Source organism: Dermacentor andersoni, chromosome 4 (assembly GCF_023375885.2).
Source record: "Dermacentor andersoni chromosome 4, qqDerAnde1_hic_scaffold, whole genome shotgun sequence".
Classification (NCBI taxonomy): Eukaryota; Metazoa; Arthropoda; class Arachnida; order Ixodida; family Ixodidae; genus Dermacentor; species Dermacentor andersoni.
Window position 1 is genome coordinate 18,088,368 of NC_092817.1, and position 21,957 is coordinate 18,110,324.

Here is a 21,957-nt window from a genome sequence, read left to right on the forward strand (position 1 = left end):
CGCATGTCTGACGTGTCAATCCAAATGGGGTGTGTATTTTAAGCCCCAGTAGCTGATCATACCTGCAGTTCCGAACTTCTCAAACCAACGTGCATTTCGTGCACGTTGGTCGGACATAACGCCTGCACCGCGTCTGCACCTTGGCATTTCTTCCGAGTGTCACGCTGTGCCTGCACTGCAGAAATCGAGCTGCACAATTTCTGAACTTCTCGTGAACCGCTGTGAACTGGTTCACAGTGTTGCAGATTAATTAATGGACCTTTTGTCTTGATTAGGTGCGCACTTTGGCCATGTGCCTTCCGAACTGCTTGGTCTTCGTCCATGATCACTTTGATCCTGACCACAGTGGTGACAGCAAATAGTAGTTTTGTTTTGACTCTGTGCAATGTGCAGCTGTGTGCGCAATGTCACAAACATGGCGGAAGCTGTCGAAGATGAAGAGAGCCAGCTATATCGTGATAGACGGATTTGTTGTCAACCAGCTCTGATGAAAAAAAAATTCATTAGAGACACTTAAAAGTGACTGCTTACGTGTGGGAATGCGAAAGCATTATAGTCTAATTGGTGAAATGTTTTTTCCACGCATTCCTTGTCTGCAAAAGCTCTTGCCTGCATTTTAACTTTGCCTCAATAAGGCCAAATTAAAACATGCCAAGCACCTCGACGTGCTCACTTGCTTGCGAGGAACTCGTAACTCGGAAGACCGCTCCGTGGCGTTCAATTGGACACTAATGCCTTTTATTTTATACACTAATTTTATACACTCATGGCGTGGTGCCCCCTCCTCCCCATTGACTGCGCCGTCACGTGGTGCCCAATGACACATGCACTAGGCCACACCTTTCGACGTGACATGTGTAATGACGTATGTACTAGGCACACCTTTAGTCAACCAGATCGGTGGAGCCACCATGGCGTCAGTGAAGCGTGCTCGTCTCGCACCTCGGGGGCCCAGGTTCCATTTCCATCCAGACAAAAAATTAGCAAATTTTCTTTTCAAAGCCATTGATTTACTTTGTTTACAGGAACCTCCCTGAGAAATTTGACGTCAATCTGAGCGTTTTTGACGTGTTTTTAATCTCTGCGCCATCGACCATTTTTGGTACCATCGCTCAGTGGCACCAGTGGCGCCACCGATGCCGCCATTGGATTTTTATGTAATAGGGCATATAATGCTTTTGCTTTAATAATTGGGATGTGCACATGAGTGAAAAGCATATCTCGGATAAAGACTTGCGCCATGGCTGTACTGCGAAGGAAGTCTCATGGCCTTAGTCGCTGTGAGTGCAAATCAGTCTTGAGATGACAAGAATTGCAGCTCCCGCACTGCTTTTGTGCGCAATAAAAACAGGATTTGCTAATTCATTCAGTAAATAAATCTGTGCTAACATAGTAAGCATTTGTTTTTCTTGATTTCCTTGATAATTTGACATTCGGTTAACTTGGACAACTATTTTTCAGTCCCGTGAAAACCAAATGAACAAGGTTTTACTGTACAGGAAAGAGGGTTTCCATGTTATTTCAGGTTTCCAACCTGTGGTGTCTTGGACTTAGTGACTCACTACTGGTCTCCGAGATTCATGTCTTTTGCAGATATGCCCTGCAACATGCTGTTCATGTCGAGGTATAATGACTGTTCAGTTAATCACTGTAATTCACATTATAAATGAACTGACAGTGGAGATTTTTGAATTATTCGCGGCTGTGAATCATTGAGGTATTGAAGTTATTGAGGTTCTGCTGTAGCTGGTGACATCGGAAGGAGGTGGCAAGCTTAGTAATATTGTCTCCCACTTTGCACCGAGTACGTAAAATCACTGCTGATATTTGTAAAATGGGTGTTACTTTTCATTATAAATGTGGCTAGCATCCCTGGTTGAACCAAAGGTAAAACCCCTCACCCTGAACAAAATGAACCTCTTTTTGTAGCAACTCCTTTGTTATGACTACTCAATCCTTCTCAGCTGCAGTTTTAGTTAGTTTAATGTGTTATGCATGTATTTAGAGAATGAGCATAATTTAGAGGATGGCCGTGTTGATATGTTCTCACTTCAAAATTGTTTTCTCTTTGTCTCTCACCAGGAACCTGTCAGTTTGCTATTTGATGGCATAGCACATGAATTTGTTTCAAAACGGACTGGAAAGAAGCGCACAATCAAGTTTGGAGCACCACTGCGGGAAATCTTCCTGGACGGTGTCCCATATAGTGCACAGTTCGACAACAGTCCAATTGCGATCAAAACAGCCGATGGTGAGGTGCATGTGATCAGGCTAGAACCACCACCTCCAACCGTGGACATTGAGAAACGACCATCGGAGCACATACTCCGCGCCCTCAACCTACATCCCGAAAAGCTGGCCGATACCGATTCGGACTTGCGCACCCTCCCGCCTGAAGTGAAGCCTCCAGCTACCGAGAGTGAAAACAGTATGGACGTCGATATGCGACTGCCTACAGCTGAAGCAGCAAAAGACGTGGACCTCAGGAAACGGGGTGACATCGATGAAAGTAGTGCATCGTGGAATAGTCCACAACAGGCAGGGGGTGGTTGGGGGCAGTCACGGCCTCAGCAGCCGCCCGAAGGCAGTTTTCAGCAGAGCAAAGAGAGTGGCGTAAGTCATCTGCCCCTTCGCCCACTGTTCTGTTGCTTGGTGCAGGATGAAGGCGTGCTTCAAGCATGCTGGCTTTTGGAAGCCATAGTCAGTGCGACTGTCACTAGATTGCCATGTACTGAAATTAAATGCATCTTTGTGTGGGCTGCAACATGGTGCATTTGTGGTTCCTGGTAAATTCAGCTGCACTGCTGCAGCAAGATAGTTGCTTTAGTGTTAACAACACACACCTGGGCATTTTGCAACAAGATACTGTTATCTTGCGGAACTAACAAAGACTTAAAGGTATGCCGGAATTCGTGTAATGTCTGAGTCTTTGAAAATTAGCATTAGATTGCTTGATGTGCAACTTAGCATTGATAGTTGTTCATGTTTAAATGGAGAGGGCACAGTGCCTTTGTTGGGGAAGGGGATTGTGCCTAGTTGTGTTCTCTCTGTCGAGCAAAATGTAGAGGCACCTGCTATGCGCTGATTTCAGATTGAGTGCTATAACGGCAGTACTAGGATGGTATTTTTGCGTGATCACTTTGAGGGATACATTCATTTTTTGAGAGGTCTTGCACAGCTAATGTTGGACCGTCTATGTACGACAGGTGTTCCTGGCATTGTGCAAGGAACGAATAGCTGACGCATCCAGTGCTAGTTATGTGAAATATTTGGAAGTGAAAGTATCACTGGAAGGAATCGTCCAAGAATACGGCCACTGAGAGCAATGCTATATTTAGTGCCCGCAAGTGCGACTATGTCAGCTGTTCAGTATATAGAGAGCTGCTCAGTCTGGAACCAATATTTGCATTGACCAAATACAGTGGCTGCTTGCACAGCTTAGCGGAGAAAAATTTCCAGGTTTGTCGCTGTGGCTATTTTGCCATTCATAATAAGAGACAAGCTGTCTGAATTGGATCACATAGAGAATGAAAGCATGGCTAAAGCTTTCCTTTAGTTAGTTCTGCAGCTTGTTGTTATGTGCCAGCTTTCATTTGTGGGGCATCGATACGTCCAAATCCTAATGTCGTGTTATTAGGCTAAGTGGGCTGCACAAACAGCAGCTGCATTCTTGAACACAAGTGGTGCATGAAGTTATGCCATGCACTGAAAAATGGGAGTGAATCATGCACCATTGATTGTTTATTGGCTATTACATATTCTAGATCATATGCCAGTGTGGAGCCATAGTGACTCATCGGTGTGTAAGTACCCATTTAAGAGGGTTGCAATGGTTGCTACTTGACAAGTGCTTGCTTTATTGAACTAGGGGAAAATACTATTAATGATTGCATTTTGATGGCGGACAGGCACACAGATCCTGCTGCACAAATTTTGGAGAACGTTGAGATAGTGTGGAACAACAGTAAGAACTGTTGCAACCTTTACACATAACTGCCGTTCCTCAAGAAGGCTTAAGTAACGTAATTTTCAAAGTGACGAAACCTCCTGTGTTGGATTCCTTTTTTTAATACACAGGCTACTCCATCTGCTCCTATCGTTTGCTAATGATGCTGAGCTAGTGTTTCCATCTTTCTTGCCCTTTTTGCTTCAGCATTTGGCATGTGCAGTGGTTCTGTGATTCTTACCTTAGATGGGCTTTTCTGCTTTGTATAGAGATTTTTGGTGCTGAAAGTTACTTGCTTGTACCTCTGCAGGGCTGGGTTAGGTATGGCAGTGCGGCTGAAGAGCGTGCAGCTGCCAGTAATAACTGGACACAACAGCCGCCCCTCGGTCAGCCACAACAGGATCCAAATATTCGTCAGCCTTGGCCCCCAGGGCCTGGAGAGTGGAACAACTTTGGGTGAGATGCTGCGTGCCTTGTGCATCACTGCAAAGTTCACTCTTGATCACGTTCATTGCTGGCGATTTAAAAGTGGGCTGGATTATTCACTGAAGAGATCTGGTGGGCCAGTTGGTTGGCTATAGTTATTGTAGTAGCAGCACCATTAGACGCATCTATGAACACTGAGAAAAACACAATTGCTGACATCAATGCTTCTGTTTGTTTGTTAATCCTCGGAAGCAATACGTTTGATGTAGTGCCAGTATGTAAACCAGGGAAAATGAAAATAGAGTACACATAAAAATTGATTTCATATGCTTTTGAGTGGTCTTGAGAGGATGCTTTAGCTTGAGGGCCAACTCTGATCAGATCAGCTAAAGCTTTCTCTTGCATTTCTTCAAAACTTCTATGCCATATGTTAATTAATCAGTCTGCACTGTTGGTTAGAAGCCCCCTTTATGAGACTTACGAGACTTAAAAGCCAACTGCAACGAAATTTTCAACTGCATAAAAAGCCCAATTTCAAATACTTTAGACATAGAGTAGCCTCTGTGTAAAATTTTACGTGTGAAATACAGGTCAGTGCATCACAAAGAGCTTGTAAATATATATGTTTTTCATACCAAAAAAAAAAAAAAACCACTATTATCGCCTGGCGGAAGGGGCATACAGTGAAGAGATGTGGAGAACCGGTAATGATTGCTTTCTTAGGCCTCCTGGAGAGGAGGCTATGGCTTTTACCTGTACAACAGAACTTCGTTGATACGTTCCCGTTACGTATGTTTTCCTGGCGCCAACGTTCACAAACGAGAATGCAAAAAGTGATCCAATAGAGTTATGCCCATGTTTTACCAGTTTATACATTCCCGGAACACATAATTTTTGGCACCAATGTTCAGTGCGTCGCCAAACTGCGATCATATCATATGTTTTCCGGCCGCTACATCCCATGTAAACAAGAAAATGCGGGAGGCGCGTGCGATTGAGAACAGTATATAGCTGCCCACTGCGGCAGCTTCACCGCAATACTCGTTCACCCATCTTGCATGAAAACACCGGCACGCACTCAGTTTCTCATTTTGGTACCAGCAAATCTTCTCCTAGGTCCTCGCACGCGGAATTCACAGCTATCACTGTCAATCCTATTGCGATAAGCATGTTCGCCTATCTTTTCATAGTGCATGGGGCTGTCGGAGGTGTAGCACACGCCTTTAATAGGCAATATTGGAAATGCGACATCTTTCCCTGCTGCAGACTGCGACCATATGCATTTTCCGGCTGCTAGAGCTCATGTGAACAAGAAAAAGCGCGAGGCGCATGCAATTGTGAACAGTATGTAACCGCCCATCTCACATGAAAACGGCGATGTGTACAGTTTCTTATTTCGGTACCCGAAAAAATTCGGCCAGGTTGTCGCACGCCGCATTCACAGCTATCGCCGCCAAATCTATTGCGATAAGCATGTTCACCTATCTGTTTTACAGTTCGTGATGTGTAGTGCCATCGGTTGTGTACTGCACGCTTATAGTACCCCATAATCCAAACGCGCCGCCGTTTTCTGCTGCAGGCAGCGCGATGTGGGCATCACGTTTTGCTTCGGTGGCATCCGTCGTGGCCCACCAGCTTGATTTCATTTCGGTTTCTGGTCGCCCTCTTAAAACACCACGCAATAGAAAAACAACAAAATGCGTCTCTGGCCGCCGGAGCACCATCAGCACTAAGCGTGTGGGTGTCTCGTGTTGTAACGATTCGCGTGACGCTTCGCATTATGTAGATGTCAACAATAGCTGAGTCTGTCAAATTTTTTTATTTCGGATGGTATGTTTTCCTAGTTTGTAAATCTTTTCTCGCGGTTTTTATTTTCAAAACGTGTGGAGGAGGTTCTACTGTATTCTGTTCCGGTATATCAGCGAACAGGTCCCGTACGTCTGCTAGCCACTGAGTTAGTATACTTTGCTGGCAGCTTCATGTGCTGTGACAACGCCGTTGCACACCTGCGATGTTCTTTTAATGTGAAGTATTCTCAGAGTCCAGCCGGTTTTCTCTATCTGGTTCTCATGTTCAACAGCAGGGCCTCGATACATTTTGACTCTGCTTCAAGAAGAGTGCATTGGGCTGGCCAAGCTAAACGTGTGGTATAGTCCGGCTTGGACGCAATTCATGCGGGTGCAGTGACGCTAAGTCGGTGAAAATTAGATGCTGTACAGTCTAGTGTGGCTGCTGCAGGAATAAAGCATGTCCTATTGCACGCTGGAGCAGCTGGAACAGGGTGCATTACGCACTAGGTTGGTTGACCAGCAGCATGCTGTTCGGGTTCAGAGAAGCGAGCGTGTTGTGTTTGCGCCTTTGACAAACAAAGAATTCTTGCTCGCCGTGCACTTGTCCGCTAGTGCTGCGGCAACAATTTATCGCTGCGCTGCTGCTGGTCACATTGAAAGTGCAGCGTAAAATTTTGGCTATCTTCGAGTCTCCGGCACGGTGTATCCGACTTCACCGGCCGCTGTCTGGCACGCTGGAGGTGCTGGACTAGTTGACCAGTCAGACAACTATCGTCACCTGTAGTAAAGGATGATAAGTAGCTGAGGCTTGGCATGGGCGGGCTACAGGGACTCGGTGCTAAGCGTGCGCAAACTTGCGCCCAGACAGGCAGGACTGTGGCTGTGATAAAGCTTCGCTTAATTCGCTCTGGCAGCATTGCATTCCTGCATGGCCTCTACACATCTGGCCACTGGCCAGATGTGTAGAAGTCGTGTTCTACGCATCTGCACCACTGGCCACCGCATCGCGTTCTCCTTCGTGACAAATGCAGCATGCTGGCGCTGTGCCAGAAAGGATTTCGTTTGTCTGTTTTGACATGTCCGATGTAGTGTCACACGAAATCAAGATGATGCACTACCAGAAATGATTGCGCGATAATATCACCCTTTAGTACAACTTGCCTTTGAATGTTACCTTTGGTTTTCGTGCGCCGTCGCAGCATGTAGTACTTATAGTCAACTCGAGAAAGCATTTGCAAAGCAGATCTTGATGGTTAAGTGACTGTGCTGTTAGAATGTATCTTGTGCAGCTTCGTCAACTGCAGTTTACATGCTTTGTGCGGTTGGCTGGTCCGCGTCGCACTTGCCTGCTACGCTCCGCTCCACGCTTTAAATTCACTCTGAAAGCTCGGACAGGAAACGTGTTTGGCCTTACTCTACTCAGCGTTGTGTACTGCACAGCCATTGCTCGTGTTCGAGTACGTATTTGAGCACCCAATGGCCACACAATGTATCGGCATTCTTGCAACAGCTTTAAACACATGCGTAAAAGGGGAATGCATGCAGACACTCCCGTCAACTCGCAAATCATGAGTAAGCAATGTGCCTGGCTGCCTAGGTTCAACATGGTGCAACTAAAAGATCAACATTTGTATACGGTTCTTCAATGTTCGCCATATCCGAATCGCTACCACTTTGTCGCCAGATGCACGCGTCGTCTGCATAGGTGCTATTTAATAGCTGCTAATAACAAAATTAGGCAGTTTCCAGCCCTGTGGTTTTACCAAGATTACTTTGAGAGTATATGCTCAGCATTTGTAGTTAATTTAGCCCATGTGAAGTTTCATTGTGGTTGGCCTGTAAGACAAGTTCACAGAAAGAAGGAGATCTTAAGTGATAAACAGCAGTAAGCGAATGTGTTGACAAGGGCACTCATCATCAGTACGACAAGTCCCCTTGTCAAAACATCGGTGGCAGCTTGTGGCATTGCTTGTCAGCCACTGTTTATCTCTTTATGGGACTTGTGGACTTTTGAAGGGAATGCATGCACTGACAATGGATGCAAGTTTAAATGCCCATGCAAATGACCTTACTGTTGTGAGGCTCTTTTCCTAATGAGTTTTGTGTACACTGTACTATGATAGTGTGACCCTCTTGGTGTAAAGTGCTTTATGTAAGTCTTTTGTCAAGAGAAGTTGTGTTTCACAAAAGAGCTTGGCCTCGTTTGTCCAGGAACGATTTCATGGCAGGTCGTGGCATGCCAGGAGTGGGCCCAGGTAGGAGGGGCAATCAGCCAGGCTTTGGTGGCAAGGAGTACCCCTCTTACTTCAGGGAGGACTTTCCTCAGCCTCCGATGCATCCTCATCACGTCGGGTAAGCAGCGTTTGGGGAATGTTTTGCACTGAAGTGAGGGTTTATTTTATTGTCCATATGTGGTGAAAGTACACTAGAGAAACTTAAATAGAGAAAGTACCTAAGCGAAGCCACTGTAATGGGACCGCTCGTGCTATGCATATTAAAGAACTGAAATTTGAGCAGACGGATGCAAAACAATAACTAGTAATGAGAGCTAAAACTGCAATGAAAACAGCTACTCTACATTCACAAATTCATAACACAAAGCAAGGAAATACAGTAGTACACTAAGCAATACCTTATTGCATTTGCATAAAAGAAATACAAAGATATAGAATAAATACAGAAATTGATCATGTAATTCAGTAATCCCTCATTTTGATATTGAGCATGTTGAACCCCTTAAAGGGCCCCTCACCAGGTCCGGCCATTTTGAGCTGACAAGCGAAGCGCATAAAATGTGTGCTCACGATTCTGTCTACTAAGAAATACATCGCTACATGCCGTGGAAAGAGCTGAAATTTCAAACGAAACACTTTTTGCCCTTTACCTCGCAAGCGCCACACTCAAAAGACATGGTTATGATGTTTATCACCAAGTGCGCCTACGTACATGCTTATGTTGTGACGTCGCCCCTAGGGACACGTGACACTTCGAGAATTACTCAAGTACTAATCTGTTATTTGTGTAATCTGTTGCTTCAAGAGACAAAAAATACACAAACCGAACCTCTGCAGGCTTTTGTTTTACTCTTCACCACAGCAAGGCAGATGTACTCTTGTTGTGTCTGCTTGTTCCCACATCGTGCAGTTGCATGCACAATCATGTTCTATGATCTGCTTGCATCTGCGTCAGTGTTCGTGTAACACTGACCTTACCACTAATCAGGTGTCCTTGTGCACAGCATGCAAAATCGTGCACTGTGCGAAACGAGACAAATGCAACAGCTTGCACGTGCGACCGTCAGCGGAAGTGTGCCGCACAGAAAAAAAAGAGGTAAAAAAATGAAAGAAAGATGAAAAAAACAACAACAACAACAACAACAACAACAGGACCCGTGATGTATACGTCACGTGATCCTCCAGCTCTGGTATGGGAGAACGCAGGGAAGGAATTTCGCTTGCAGAGGTTAGACGGGGGCAAGTGGAGAGACTGTCTATGTTGGCCATAACACTCACCTCCTGAAATCACGGGTTCACAGCACTGAAATATTTCTATCTCTGCTATTAATGAACCAATTTGAAAAATTTTTGCGGTAGTACGCTTCCTAGAGGGCACATAACTTCCAGCGTACCGTATTTATTCGCGTATAACCCGCACCAAAATGTGAAAAAACGCGTTTAAAAAGTGGGGGTGCGGGTTATCTGCGAATTTTTTCCTTGGGAGGGGGGGGGGGGGGGGTCGGCTTCACCGCAATGTGCGGCGGCCTCCCCGTGTAGTCCGCCATCCCCATCGTCATCGACGCTTGTCAAGCCGATGAAGGGCCAACGAAAGGCCAGCATTGTTGAGCCTCGCGTTAGGCGCTGTTTAGTGTACTTACCCCAGTTTGCACTGTTTGCCTGCTTTGTTTTGGCATCATGAGTGCGACTCGACGGCAGTGTTTCACAGCGAAAGAGAAGCTAAAGATTATAGCCGCTGCCGAAGAAATCGGCAACAGAGCTGCTGCAAGACAGCATGACGTCGACGAGTCGTGCATTCGCGACTGGAGGAAGAAAAAAGAGAGTCTCGAAGCAACGAACCGGGACAGGCGAGCGTTTCGGGGTCCGAAGACTGGCGCGTACCCCCACCTCGAGACGCAGCTTGCGAAGTTCATTGAGGAGCAGAGAAGTCGTGGCCACGCTGTTTCGACTGAGATGGCGCAAATGGAAGCCCTGAAGTTGGCCCGGGAATTGAACATTCCACGTGAGTTTCGTGCAAGCCGTGGATGGCTTCAGCGCTTCATGCGAAGGCATGGATTTTCTATGCGGCGGCGAACAACCATGTGCCAGCGGCTTCCTGAAGCCTACGAGGAAAAGTTGTTGAACTTTCAACGATATGTGATCGCACTTCGGAAGGAGCACAGCTATTTGCTGTCTCAGGTGGGAAATGCTGACCAAACACCTGTGTACTTTGAGATGCCGATGGACACGACCATGGAAAAAAAGGGCTCCAAATCAGTCAGCGTGCTGACCGGCGGAAATGCCAAGCTGCGCTGCACAGTCATGCTATGCGCTTTGGCTGACGGCACGAAACTGCGCCCGTATGTCATTTTCAAACGCAAGACGCTACCTAGCATTCCACTGCCCCCAGGAATCGTTGTGCGTGCGGAAGAAAATTCGTGGATGAACAGTGGCCTAGTCGGTGACTGGCTTCGAGTAATCTGGGAGCGAAGACCAGGTGCCTTGCTGGCACGCCGGTCGATGCTCGTACTAGATTCCTTCAGAGGCCACTGCACTGATGCGGTGAAGGCTCGCCTTGCCGAGACCAGCACCGACCTCGTCATAATACCTGGCGGCATGACGTCCATGCTACAGCCACTCGACGTGTGCCTGAACAAGCCGTTCAAGGCACACGTGAAGCGGCTGTATGCCCAGTGGATGGCCGACGGCATTTACACCCTCACACCGACGGGACGCGTGCGAAGGCCTGATATTCCATTGCTGTGCCAGTGGATCGTGGATGCGTGGAAAGCGATACCGGCCGATTTGGTGCGCAAAAGCTTTAAAAAATGTGCGATCAGTAATAGTTTGGATGGTTCCGAGGACGACTACGTCTTTGAGAGTGGCGATGAAGCCTCGGATGGCAGTAGTGAGAGCGGCGACGATTAAGAATCGGATAACCAGTGACGTGGTGGCGGTCGTTTGAATAAATGTTCTGAAAACGAAATGATCACTGAGTGTGAGTTGCATCTTTCAGTTGCATCTTTCTAGCGCTCATTTTTTTTTTTCAGGTAAACGTGCGGGTTATACGCGAGTTTTTTTTTTTTTTTTCCGCCGAGTTCAAAGTTAGGGGTGCGGGTTATACGCAGGGGCGGGTTATACGCGGGTAAATACGGTATAATCGAACTTTGCTGTGTGGCCTGGTGAGGGGCCCTTTAAGTGCTTTATTATTCTGGCCAAAAGGGGCCTTATCTTGCTTCATTTCTTTAATGGTATATTTTCAAACTTCTCTTTTTTAAAACACTTCTAAAAAGTCTGCAACCAGTATACTTTACGATTTGCACTTTGTGGGGACTGCGTAGCCCATTTCGTTGCAGCGCCATAGCGCAGCACGTTTTGGGCATAGGAGCCGCAGCGCGGTGAGGTCGCTTTCGAACTTCGCGCGCGCGGTCCATCGCTTTCCCTCTCTCTCGTTCCTCCGAGGGCACCGTACGGCAGCGGGACCGTAAAACACTTGCTGCTGTCCGCCCCCGAACGGTCCAGGGGCTCACCCGATTGGTCTGTTTGGGTGGGAACCCGCGTTCCCTCTCTCCTGGCGACTCAAGTCGACAGGGGAGCGGCAACGCGGGGAGAAGCTCTCGGACAGCGAAACGGTGCGTACTGACTTTCCATTCTCCCGGTCATCCCTTTGGTTGGCCGGTCTCGCCGAAGGTCCTCGACCCGAGGCGGTTGCGTACCTATTCGCTGCTCCTGTTCTGAAGGCTACGCCGAAGAGACGCGGCTCACTTGACGTGCGCGGTCGTACTGCGCCGAGTCGCCCTCGGAGGCTACCCCGAGCTGAAAGAACGTTGCCCTGGTAGCACGGTCGTTGGGAGCCATCCTCCCGTATAGTGGCGTGCTACCGCGTTTTGAGATAGCTGAGTGTCACCCCTTGACTTGCGGGAGCTTCGGCTCATGAGTCCCGCGCCGAAACGGGTGTATACGGATATCCTGAACGCCAAGGTGGTCGTACAATAAACGCCTTCCTTGTACTCTGGGCCTTCTCCTTGCGGCGCTCTGTCTCGCTCCCATAGGAGACCGAACGAGCGTCCGCTTCGGGCACACGCTACACACGCGGCTGAGCTGATCGTCCCCCTGAGGGGCTCGGATCCTCGGACCCGCGCGGTGGTCTAGGTGACTCCCGGCGGAGCACCGCTATATAGGCGGAGACCACAACTTACACATGCGAACCTCATTTTACCTCTTTCACTAAGCTATGCATTAGCTAATCGGCAATCGGCAATTCACACTCGACAGGGACCGTCAAAAAGTGAATGAACGCAGGTCTGAAATAACAGATTCAGCTGAAAATACGCAAATTTATACTACAAATGGTCAAGAAAAGTGTGCCTTATTCTTGGATTGTCACTCTCTGGAATACCTTCAATTTTGTGCGACGAGCACAAGATGCACCAGCATCTACAAGTGATGGCATTCTTGGCACAGTGCACATCACCTTATCGCAGTGTGCTGTGATGCTACTGCTGTGCTAATTGTCTTGAACTGCACTGAGATGCGAACCCTGTTTCATCCTGCTACATTTCAGTGAAATATGAGAAATCTGCACCCACCCTACGGCAAAAGGGATGCTCTGGCTTTTGAAAACGGATATAAGTCCTCAAGCGCAGTTTCTCTGCACAATTGATCGAAAGCAGCATGGCATGGCTGCTTTAGCTGTACAGTGAACCAATTCAAGTCTTTACAGTGAAGTCTTTCTTCCGTGGGCTGTTTATATTCAATACCTTTCACCCTGCCACGTGTGGGTTGCTTAGGCAATAAGACAGCGTTGCTTTTCAAGTAGCAGCGAGCAGCTGCGCTTGTGTCAAGCCAGACCCCGCACTTCTCTTCTGCATGACCATGTAAAACAATGACTGAAGTTTTGGGCGCTGTATGGTGTCTCTATGGGTTTTTCTAACATAATGCGCACAATGTTGCAGACATGGCGGCCGTGAACAATTTTTTTTGCTATTCAATTTGTTGCCTATCCCCCACTTATGCTGGTGAGGCAATTTCATGACTTTAAGAGTGATGTGCAGCAACTACTAATGTTTTGGTTGACTCTGCACCAAACTGCAACTTTTGCCGCTGGACACTGACGAAGCGCCGCCGATTAGGCCTACCTGCATCATACGACTGTGATGAAAATTCGCTGCCAGTCAACGTGGTAGTGGTCAGCAAGTCATTGCAAGCAAGGTGGCCCTCAATATGTTTGGACCAGTAAGCCATTTCATGATGACGTGCGAGATCATGGGCTAGACTGGTGGCCGGGAGCCAAGATTGAGTCTATGGGCGACATGCCGGCAACTGCCATGAGTGCTATTGTGACATTTGTTTTTGTGCTTACTGGACCAAATGGCAAAAACTCACATGTAGACATAAAGCTCCAAACTGAATTTACGCATCATATTCTAATCTGACTGCATCGCAGTCAAAAGTTGCATGCATATACACTGGAACCAAATTGCTGTATTTACTCGATTCTAATGTGCCCTCAATTTTAATGTGCAGCCGTTTTCCGTGACCAAAAGAAAACAGAAAAAATAAAACCCCTCGATTGTAACGTGCAGCTGTTTGCCGTGACCTATAAAAACAAAAGTCCTTTGCAGTAGCGCACACTTCATTCTTTCATACAGATATACAACTTTCTCTCATTTGGAAAAAAAAGATTTACTCCCATTGCACTAAAGTTGCGATAAATAAAGTCGCAGTTTTGCCCAAAAGGCGAAGCATCGATTACGATAGCAAATTAGTAGACAGCTACTATACGAAAAGTAACGATACAGTGAAAGCTCGTTAATTCGAACTTCAATAATTCGAATTTATGGATAATTCGAACTGTACGATTTGGTCCGGCCAAGCTCCACAGAAGTCTATGTATAAAGAAGTCCGTTAATTCGAACGCGAGTAGGTTCCCTCACGGATAATTCGAACTACGCTCGCCTGGCACACGGCCAGAGAAACGCGCCTACTGCCTACACACAAGGCTGTATTGCCTCCGAAACGGAGAGAATGGTGAGAGAAGGCAAAATCGGAAAAAATCTAACCGACGCGGGGTCAGCCAGAAGGCAGCGGCGGCTGCCGCCTCTCCGTTCTACGTAACCTCCGAGACTTCTTGCCCGTTGCGAATCTCGGAGGCTTTGCAAATCTTGTACAGCTGCTAATGCTGTGCGGAGATGGCACGGCAAGCGCCAAAACACAGCGAATCAAGTACGTCGCAGCTGCGCTTGCAATCAAGAACCAACGAATCAGGGCCTTCGCCACCTTCACATGTTCAGCGTGTTTGTCTCTGCAGTCTTCGTCGGTTGCGCACCTCTGTTTTCAGCTCGGAAGGTATCGGCCGTCGCGATTCATTGTGATGGTGTTAAGCCTCGGCTAACGTTCGTTTCGGTGGACATCGGTGGTGTGGCACAGTCGGACCCAGAGCTTCGACTTGAAGATGGCGTGTACCCGCGGCACACGCCATCACTTTCTAACACGCCAAATTTCTGACACGCCCTACTGCTTCCAAATCGCAGTGTACTGTTGCTCTCCTTCACTTTCGTTAGTTCGAACTTTCGTTAATTCGAACTGAAGCGGCTTCCCCTTGCGGTTCGAATTAACGAGCTTTTACTGTAGTAGTTTTAACGGCCGTATAAACTTTTAAACATTCGCTTACTAACTAAATTAACTTTAACAAGCATGGTGTCATGTGCGCACAAGCAAACATGAACACGTCTCACTCAATGACTGCGGAAACTCTTTATCAAAACGCTGGAGTGAGGAAGTGCGGTAGCAGGAGCGAGGGAACTGACCTTTGTGCGGCCTCTCGCTTCAACGCGAACTAAGCGATGAGAACACAGCCCGGTGTGCCTAGATGCATAGACTCTTGTCTCCATCGCAGATTGCTTTCAAGATAGGGGCCGCACGGCTGCGCTGTACGTAGTGGCCGCCAGCGTGGAACGCCTCCAGTGTTTGCGCCAGTTCCGCATGCAAGTTTCGGGAACTCCGAACACCCGTGATACGGCCCCATTTCTATCCATCTCTCCACACATGATTGCTTTCCTTTAATTGCGGCATCGTGATGAACTCTGTATGTCTTTGCAGTCCGCACTTCCATGCTGATAGAGCAAACGCAGAAAATGGGAAGACGGACGGTGCACTAACCTAAGCCAAAGGAAGCATTGCCTAAGCACAAGTACTGCAGCTAGGCTCGAAACGCGTATGAGGCATCCATTTTGAAATGACGATGGCGATGTAACGCAGATTTAAGGTCGTACTCGATTCTAACGCATGCATGCAATTTTCGGACCCATTTTATTGGAAAAAAGTGCTCGTTAGATTAGAGTGAATATGGTATGGACACCGCATTTCAGTGCATTTACAATGTTCCGACCTTGCCTATTGAAACTGCTGCCAGATATAATGAACGCTTTTTAAATTGCCGTACTATTACAATGAATGCTTTTAGCACGCTTAAGGTAAAAAGAGGGTCTACACAAAGTATCAAAGCACAGAAGCACGACCATACTGGGCACATGGCAGCGCATGCCCCGCTCCAGTTCAACTGCGACGATGATACAGCCTTCGAGATAAGTGAGCAAGCGACTGCCGTGTGCAAATTTCGGAAGCCGCGTAGAAGGTTACTCACTTTCAAGGCATGTCTGCAGGGAGGAGACATCATAAACTGCATGGTGCAAAGTGTGCACTGGCGTATGCGCCGGTGGGTATTGGATGCCACGACATTGACTCATTTCTGCATAATTGTCCGTGGCACCACGTGCATTAAGCCTAAACAACTATCTATGTCCATTCACCATGGGATCAATGGCCGCTCAAGCATCCATGTCGGTACTGCCGATATTCACATGTCGCAAGTTGGCGAGAACACTGCACCAGACTGCACTGGACTGCACCATGCGCTGCCACTGTACAATGTTGCAAAAGATCGGTGGTTACTATGCCGTTTTCAGGAGATCGTGGTTTGGTGGCACTTCGTTTACACATTGCTGATTGCTGATAAAGGCTCGCAGTGACGTTTTACCTTTCGAACCTTGCATTTTCTTCACCTGAAGTGACGTAGATAACGTAATTTTATGGGTCTTGTGTGGCTGACGTGCAGTCGTAATGCCGAGACCATGATGTCTGATACCTTCGCAGAATGGCAGCATGCCACAGTAGTTTCCCGAAGTTTACGCTTCCAGCCAACTGGACTACTGCTTCACTTTCTTGTGCAGAATACAGTCATGTCCCGCTGGTAGTAAAATATATCACAAGCTCTCGAATAAAAATGGTGGCTGGGCTTGCAGTTTTGAAGTGGCAGGCAGTCGGATGCGGAGGCCATTTTGAATGAGTTCTTTAGATGGGTGTTTCTAATGGAAATTTGAAGCTAAATGTGGGAATGCACTAGGAACAAAAATGACTTGTTTTTGGACCAATGTGCTGCCAAATTGTAACTGCTGACGCCAGTTTCACTACGGTTAATTGTTGAGTGATATTAAGGGCGGGTCCATATGTAATGAAATACTAATATAACAACCACTTCTCGCGGAACTACCCGTCATGGTGGCTTTGTGACTTTGGTGTTGTGCTGCTAAGCCCAAGGGTTCAGCATCAAATCCTGGCTGTGGCGGCTGCATTTCAGTGGAGGTGAAATAGAAAAATGTCCGTGTCCCATGCATTGGGGTCACGTTAAAGATCCCCTGGTAGTCAGAATTCATCCGGAGTTCCCCACTACGGCACGACTCATGATCAAATTGTGGTTACCCCAGAATTCACTTTTTTTTTTTTTTTTTTTTTGTGGATCTGTCGAGTTTGTTATACAGTCAAACCTCGATATATCGAACACGGATATATCGAATTATTGCGTATATCGAACAATTTCTATTTCACATGGAAAATCGCATGCATTTTTAATTCTTTATTTCGAACGGGGCCGGATGTAAAATGGATATATCGAACTCCGCCGCCCCAGACCAAGTGCGCTCTGTTGACAGGAGGCGAGCTTTCCCGCAACACTCTCGAAGATAGCGGCGGCGCGATCGGCGTACCAGACTGCTGCGTACGACAGCTGCCCACATCGGTTGCGCCGAGGGCGCCATTTGAACGTAGCGGCGTACACACGCGGCGGCTTGGAGCCAGCACGGCCGCCTCGATCACGCGCGCACCTATGAACAGACGTGGATATCGTGGCAGAAGTGACTGCTGAGCGGCCAAACGAAGACGCTGCCGAGGCTGATCCAGCAAGCGCTGATGTTGCCCCGCTCCCAACTGCAACTGAGGCTGTAGCTGCTTTGGCCGTTGTACGCCGCTACTGCGGCGCAATAGAAGGCACTGGACTGTCCCTTGTGAACCGTTTGGACTATGTTGAGGACGCCGTGGTCAAGCACGCGGTTGCCAATATGAAGCAGGCTACGCTGCTTCAGTACTTTCAGCGAACAAAATAAATACTTTGTTTGAAGCTTCATGTGAGTATCTATTGCGCCACGATTGGTTCATTGATTGATTTGCGCTAGTTTTTGACGCGTTTTCTACGTGATTTTATATATCGAATTCCGGCTATATCGAACTATTTTGCGATCACCGCGCTGTTCGATATATCGAGGTTCGACTGTAAATGGGTTCAACTGTATCAGTGAAGCAAAGCATAGGGCATAATTAAGTAAATTTTTCCTACCACTGGCATTGTAAAAAGCAAAAAATTAATTTTACTGCTAAAGTTCGCATTTTTGGACTGCGTGCACAATTCGGATATCTTTGTGAGACATTCAAAAAAGCCGGTCGGCAACTGTTTTCATAATCGAGTTTGACACTCGATCAGCATACTAATTTCACATTCAGAGGCGAAACCCACAACACAAAAGTAAGCCCACCATGTGACGTAGGTGATTATGTCTATAGCCTATAGAAACCAGACAAAACTTGCAGCAGCTGTGGTAATGTGGTAATCAACAGGATCAGCCAGCCATCAAAGGTAAATAATAGAAGTGGCTTAGAATCGAGCGGAAGGCATTGATACAAAATTGTGCCCTGTATCTCAACCATTGTCATACTGTTGCTTCAGATAGATGAAAGTATACTCAATGCATCTGCCGAATTCTCATGGCCGACTACTAGTTTACTTAGACTCCACTAGTTGGTTTCCTGGAGTGCCAGTGACATGGGTTTTGACCTTGTTGGCAGTGTCTCAAAATGAAAATATAGCTATTTTACTAGCTACTATATATAGTTATTTTAGTCATTTTAGCTTTTTTGACACGGCAGTCATATTAATGCACATGGTCATGCAGTCAGAGTATGAATTATTGCACAACACGCTGTAAAATGTCTAAATTTTGGTGTCCTTCTAGTACATTCTCTACAGGGCTAGTAGTAGTGTTTTGGAGCTGTCCAAATAATCAATCATATGTGAACTATCGCAGTCCAACATCAGTTGGTGACTGTATGCAGCTGATTCCGGATACAGCAAACTCGGATATATAAAATTATTGTTTATATCGGGCAGTTATATAATCCCTTTGAAAATCCCATGCAAAAGTATAATGATGTACTACGCGTACATTGAACTCCCATTCACCACATTCGCTATATTGAACTCTGCGCTGTGCTACGTCGCACCCACGTAAGTGCGTTCCTCCTAACAGTGAAACGATGACTTCTCGTGTTTTGTAAATCTTCAATGCCGGCACATTTGAAATGTCACTGTTTTGGCAGATGCTATCAAACAAGAGATACACTCTGAAGGGCAGTGCATGCAACAGAGGAAGAAGTAGCATGGTGCTCTCAGTTTTGCTTACTGTGGATATGGATGGTTCGGGCAAACTGTAACCGGTCGTTACCGGCAAGAGCAGGTCGTCACTCCGATTCAAGAAACACGAAAGGCCTACCGGTCCGATACGCGTTCATAAGACACTCAATCACTGAGTGGCGCTGGGCATGGGATGTCAAGCTGGACATGCTGCGCTGCCGGATTTCTCTTGTAGACAAGAGCTTAATTTCTGTCAACACCAATTTAGTATTATTTATTTATTTATTTATTTATTTAAAATACTTTCAGGGCCCAAAGGCACTACAGAAAGGAGTGGGGAAGAAATGGCAAGGCGTGCAGCAAACAAACAAACAGAAGTATTACAAGGCGTCTTGTAAAGCGATCTTGAACTGGTGGTCATCAGCAATGCTGGCGATTGTGGAGGGGAGGTGGTTCCATGCGACACTTGTTCTAGGAACAAAAGAGTCATTACACAATTTTGTGCGACAAGAAGGTAGCCCCACCTTGAAGCGATGATCGGTCCTTGAAGATATGTAATGAGGTGGTTGGAACAAAACGTCCTTCATCTCGTTATAATAATAGATTTTATGAAAAAGGCTAAGGCGAGCTGACTTTCGACGCAACGAAAGGTCAGGCAAGCTTAGGGTTTTCTTCATAGATGTGACACTGGAATGACGTGAATAATTCGACAAGATGAAACGTGCGCCGCGATTCTGAATGGCTTCAAGAGTTTGAATGAGTGTAGTCTGAGTAGGATCCCATATGGCGCATGCGTACTCTAATTTAGAACGTACCAAGGTTTTGTAAAGTGTTAACTTCAGGGACGATGGGGCATCAAAAAAGTTTCGACGCAGATAACCAAGCATGCGATTGGCGTTGTTAGTTACAAATTCTACATGCGTATTCCACGATAGATTAGAAGAAATGTGAACACCAAGGTATTTATAGCTGTCAACAGATGGTAATGGAATATTATTGAGGCGGTAAGTACGCGGACAGTGATTAGTGCTGTGGCGAGAAACCTGCATACTTTTACATTTAGTTGTATTAAGTGTCATGAGCCATTGACTGCACCATTCAAATACCCTATCTAGATCACGTTGCAGATTGAGATAATCGTCATGGTTAGTAATTTTCTGGTAAACCACGCAGTCATCTGCAAACAGTCGGACAGTTGAGGAACAAAGGCAAGTAGGAAGATCATTAATATAAATCAAGAAGAGCAGAGGGCCCAAAACTGACCCTTGCGGGACACCAGATGTTACGGCAGAATTACGTGAAGAGAAGTCGTTAGCCGTCACATACTGACTACGGTTAGAGAGAAATTCCTTAATCCATGCAAGTACATTGGGGTCTATGTTAAGTTGATTAAGCTTGAAGATAAGTAGATCGTGTGAAACGGAGTCAAATGCTTTAGCAAAATCTAAATATATGCAATCAGTATCAAAGTCATGATCCGCGTTAATGAACAAGTCGTTAGTAAAACATAACAATTGCGTTTCACACGAAACTACCTTACGGAATCCATGCTGATAAATGCTGAAGAAGGAATTGGACTCCAGGAATTCAATGAGGTGCGAGTATATTATATGCTCTAGAATTTTTACTGGAATGGATGTTAATGATATGGGGCGGTAATTATTGGGGGAATGTACATCACCAGATTTATGCACAGGGACCACCTTCCCTATCTTCCAATCAGAGGGCAGTGTAGACATCTGTAATGACTGTTGAAAAAGCTTTGACAATATCAGTGCAGAATAAACTTGTGTACACTTCAGCATTTTTGATGAAATACAATCTGGACCGGCCGACGAAGACACTTTTAAGTTGACAATCAGCCTTTCGACACCAACTGCATCAATAGCGATATAATCCATTGGGAAGAAGTTGGTTCTTGGTATATGCGGAAATACTGTGGGAGTGCTCTTATGAAAATGAGTAGCAAACACATTGTTCAGAACATTGCAGCATTCGCTTTGAATTACTGGGACATCAGATTGGATTAACTGAATGTGTGTCGTTTTAGTACCGTTAATAATGCTCCAAAACTTACGGGGATTAGAACGAAGTAGCAAAGGAAGAGTTTTATCAAGGAATTCCTTCTTGGCTTTTGAGAGCGCAGTACAGAATTCTCTGTTAAATTTTTGATAGCAAGACCAGTGGTCTATTCTGGCTGTGAATTTTGCGCGTCGAAATATCCGCTTCTTTTTGTTGCGCATGCGCTTTAACATGTTATTGAACCATGGTGAGCGAGTACATGATGAAACTTTCCTTTTAGGTACAAAACGATCAATAAGAGACAAGAGTTTGTTTTTATAAAGCAACCAGTTATCCTCAACCGATCGCTGCTCAAAACCGGCGAAAAACCGATCAGCAAAGACCTGAAATTCCCCATTCATTCCAGTTACGTCTGCTTTGCCGTAGTCTTGGATGACCCTAGTTTTTTTCTTCTTAGAAATCTTTGCCCGTAGAGTGAAGTGAATTATCGAGTGATCGCTAATTCCCGGTGAATGAGTTAAGGCGGTAGCTAGGTCGGGTGTAGTGGTAAGTATTAAGTCTAGAATATTAGCGGAAGTGGAAGTTATGCGAGTGGGAAAGTGAACGAGCTGAGTTAAGTTGAAGTCGTGACAAAAAGTTAAAAATTCTTTGCTTTCGGCTGAGTTGTGTTTTAAGGAAACCGAGTCTCGTTCCCATCTGATGTCAGGAAAATTGAAGTCGCCAAGTAAGAAGAGGGGCGATTTTGGGTATCGGACGAACAGCTGATTGACAACATCGTGCAGTCCATTACAGAACGATAATGATGCAGTTGGTGGCCGA

General features: G+C 46.3%; 1 protein-coding gene across 5 annotated transcripts in view; it reads left to right on the forward strand.

Moving 5' to 3' along the window:
• Pcf11 (Pcf11 cleavage and polyadenylation factor subunit) overlaps positions 1 to 21,957 on the forward strand; it is a 98,858-nt gene that overhangs the window by 44,315 nt on the left and 32,586 nt on the right. For 4 of the 5 annotated variants that reach the window (XM_050182594.2, XM_050182595.2, XM_055073447.1 and 1 more), the window contains 3 exons: positions 2,083 to 2,613; positions 4,257 to 4,402; positions 8,374 to 8,514. In XM_050182594.2, the coding sequence (XP_050038551.1) occupies positions 2,083 to 2,613; positions 4,257 to 4,402; positions 8,374 to 8,514 (818 nt within the window). The remainder of the gene's footprint in view (positions 1 to 2,082; positions 2,614 to 4,256; positions 4,403 to 8,373; positions 8,515 to 21,957) is intronic. The other variant, XM_050182597.2, reaches the window with a different exon arrangement.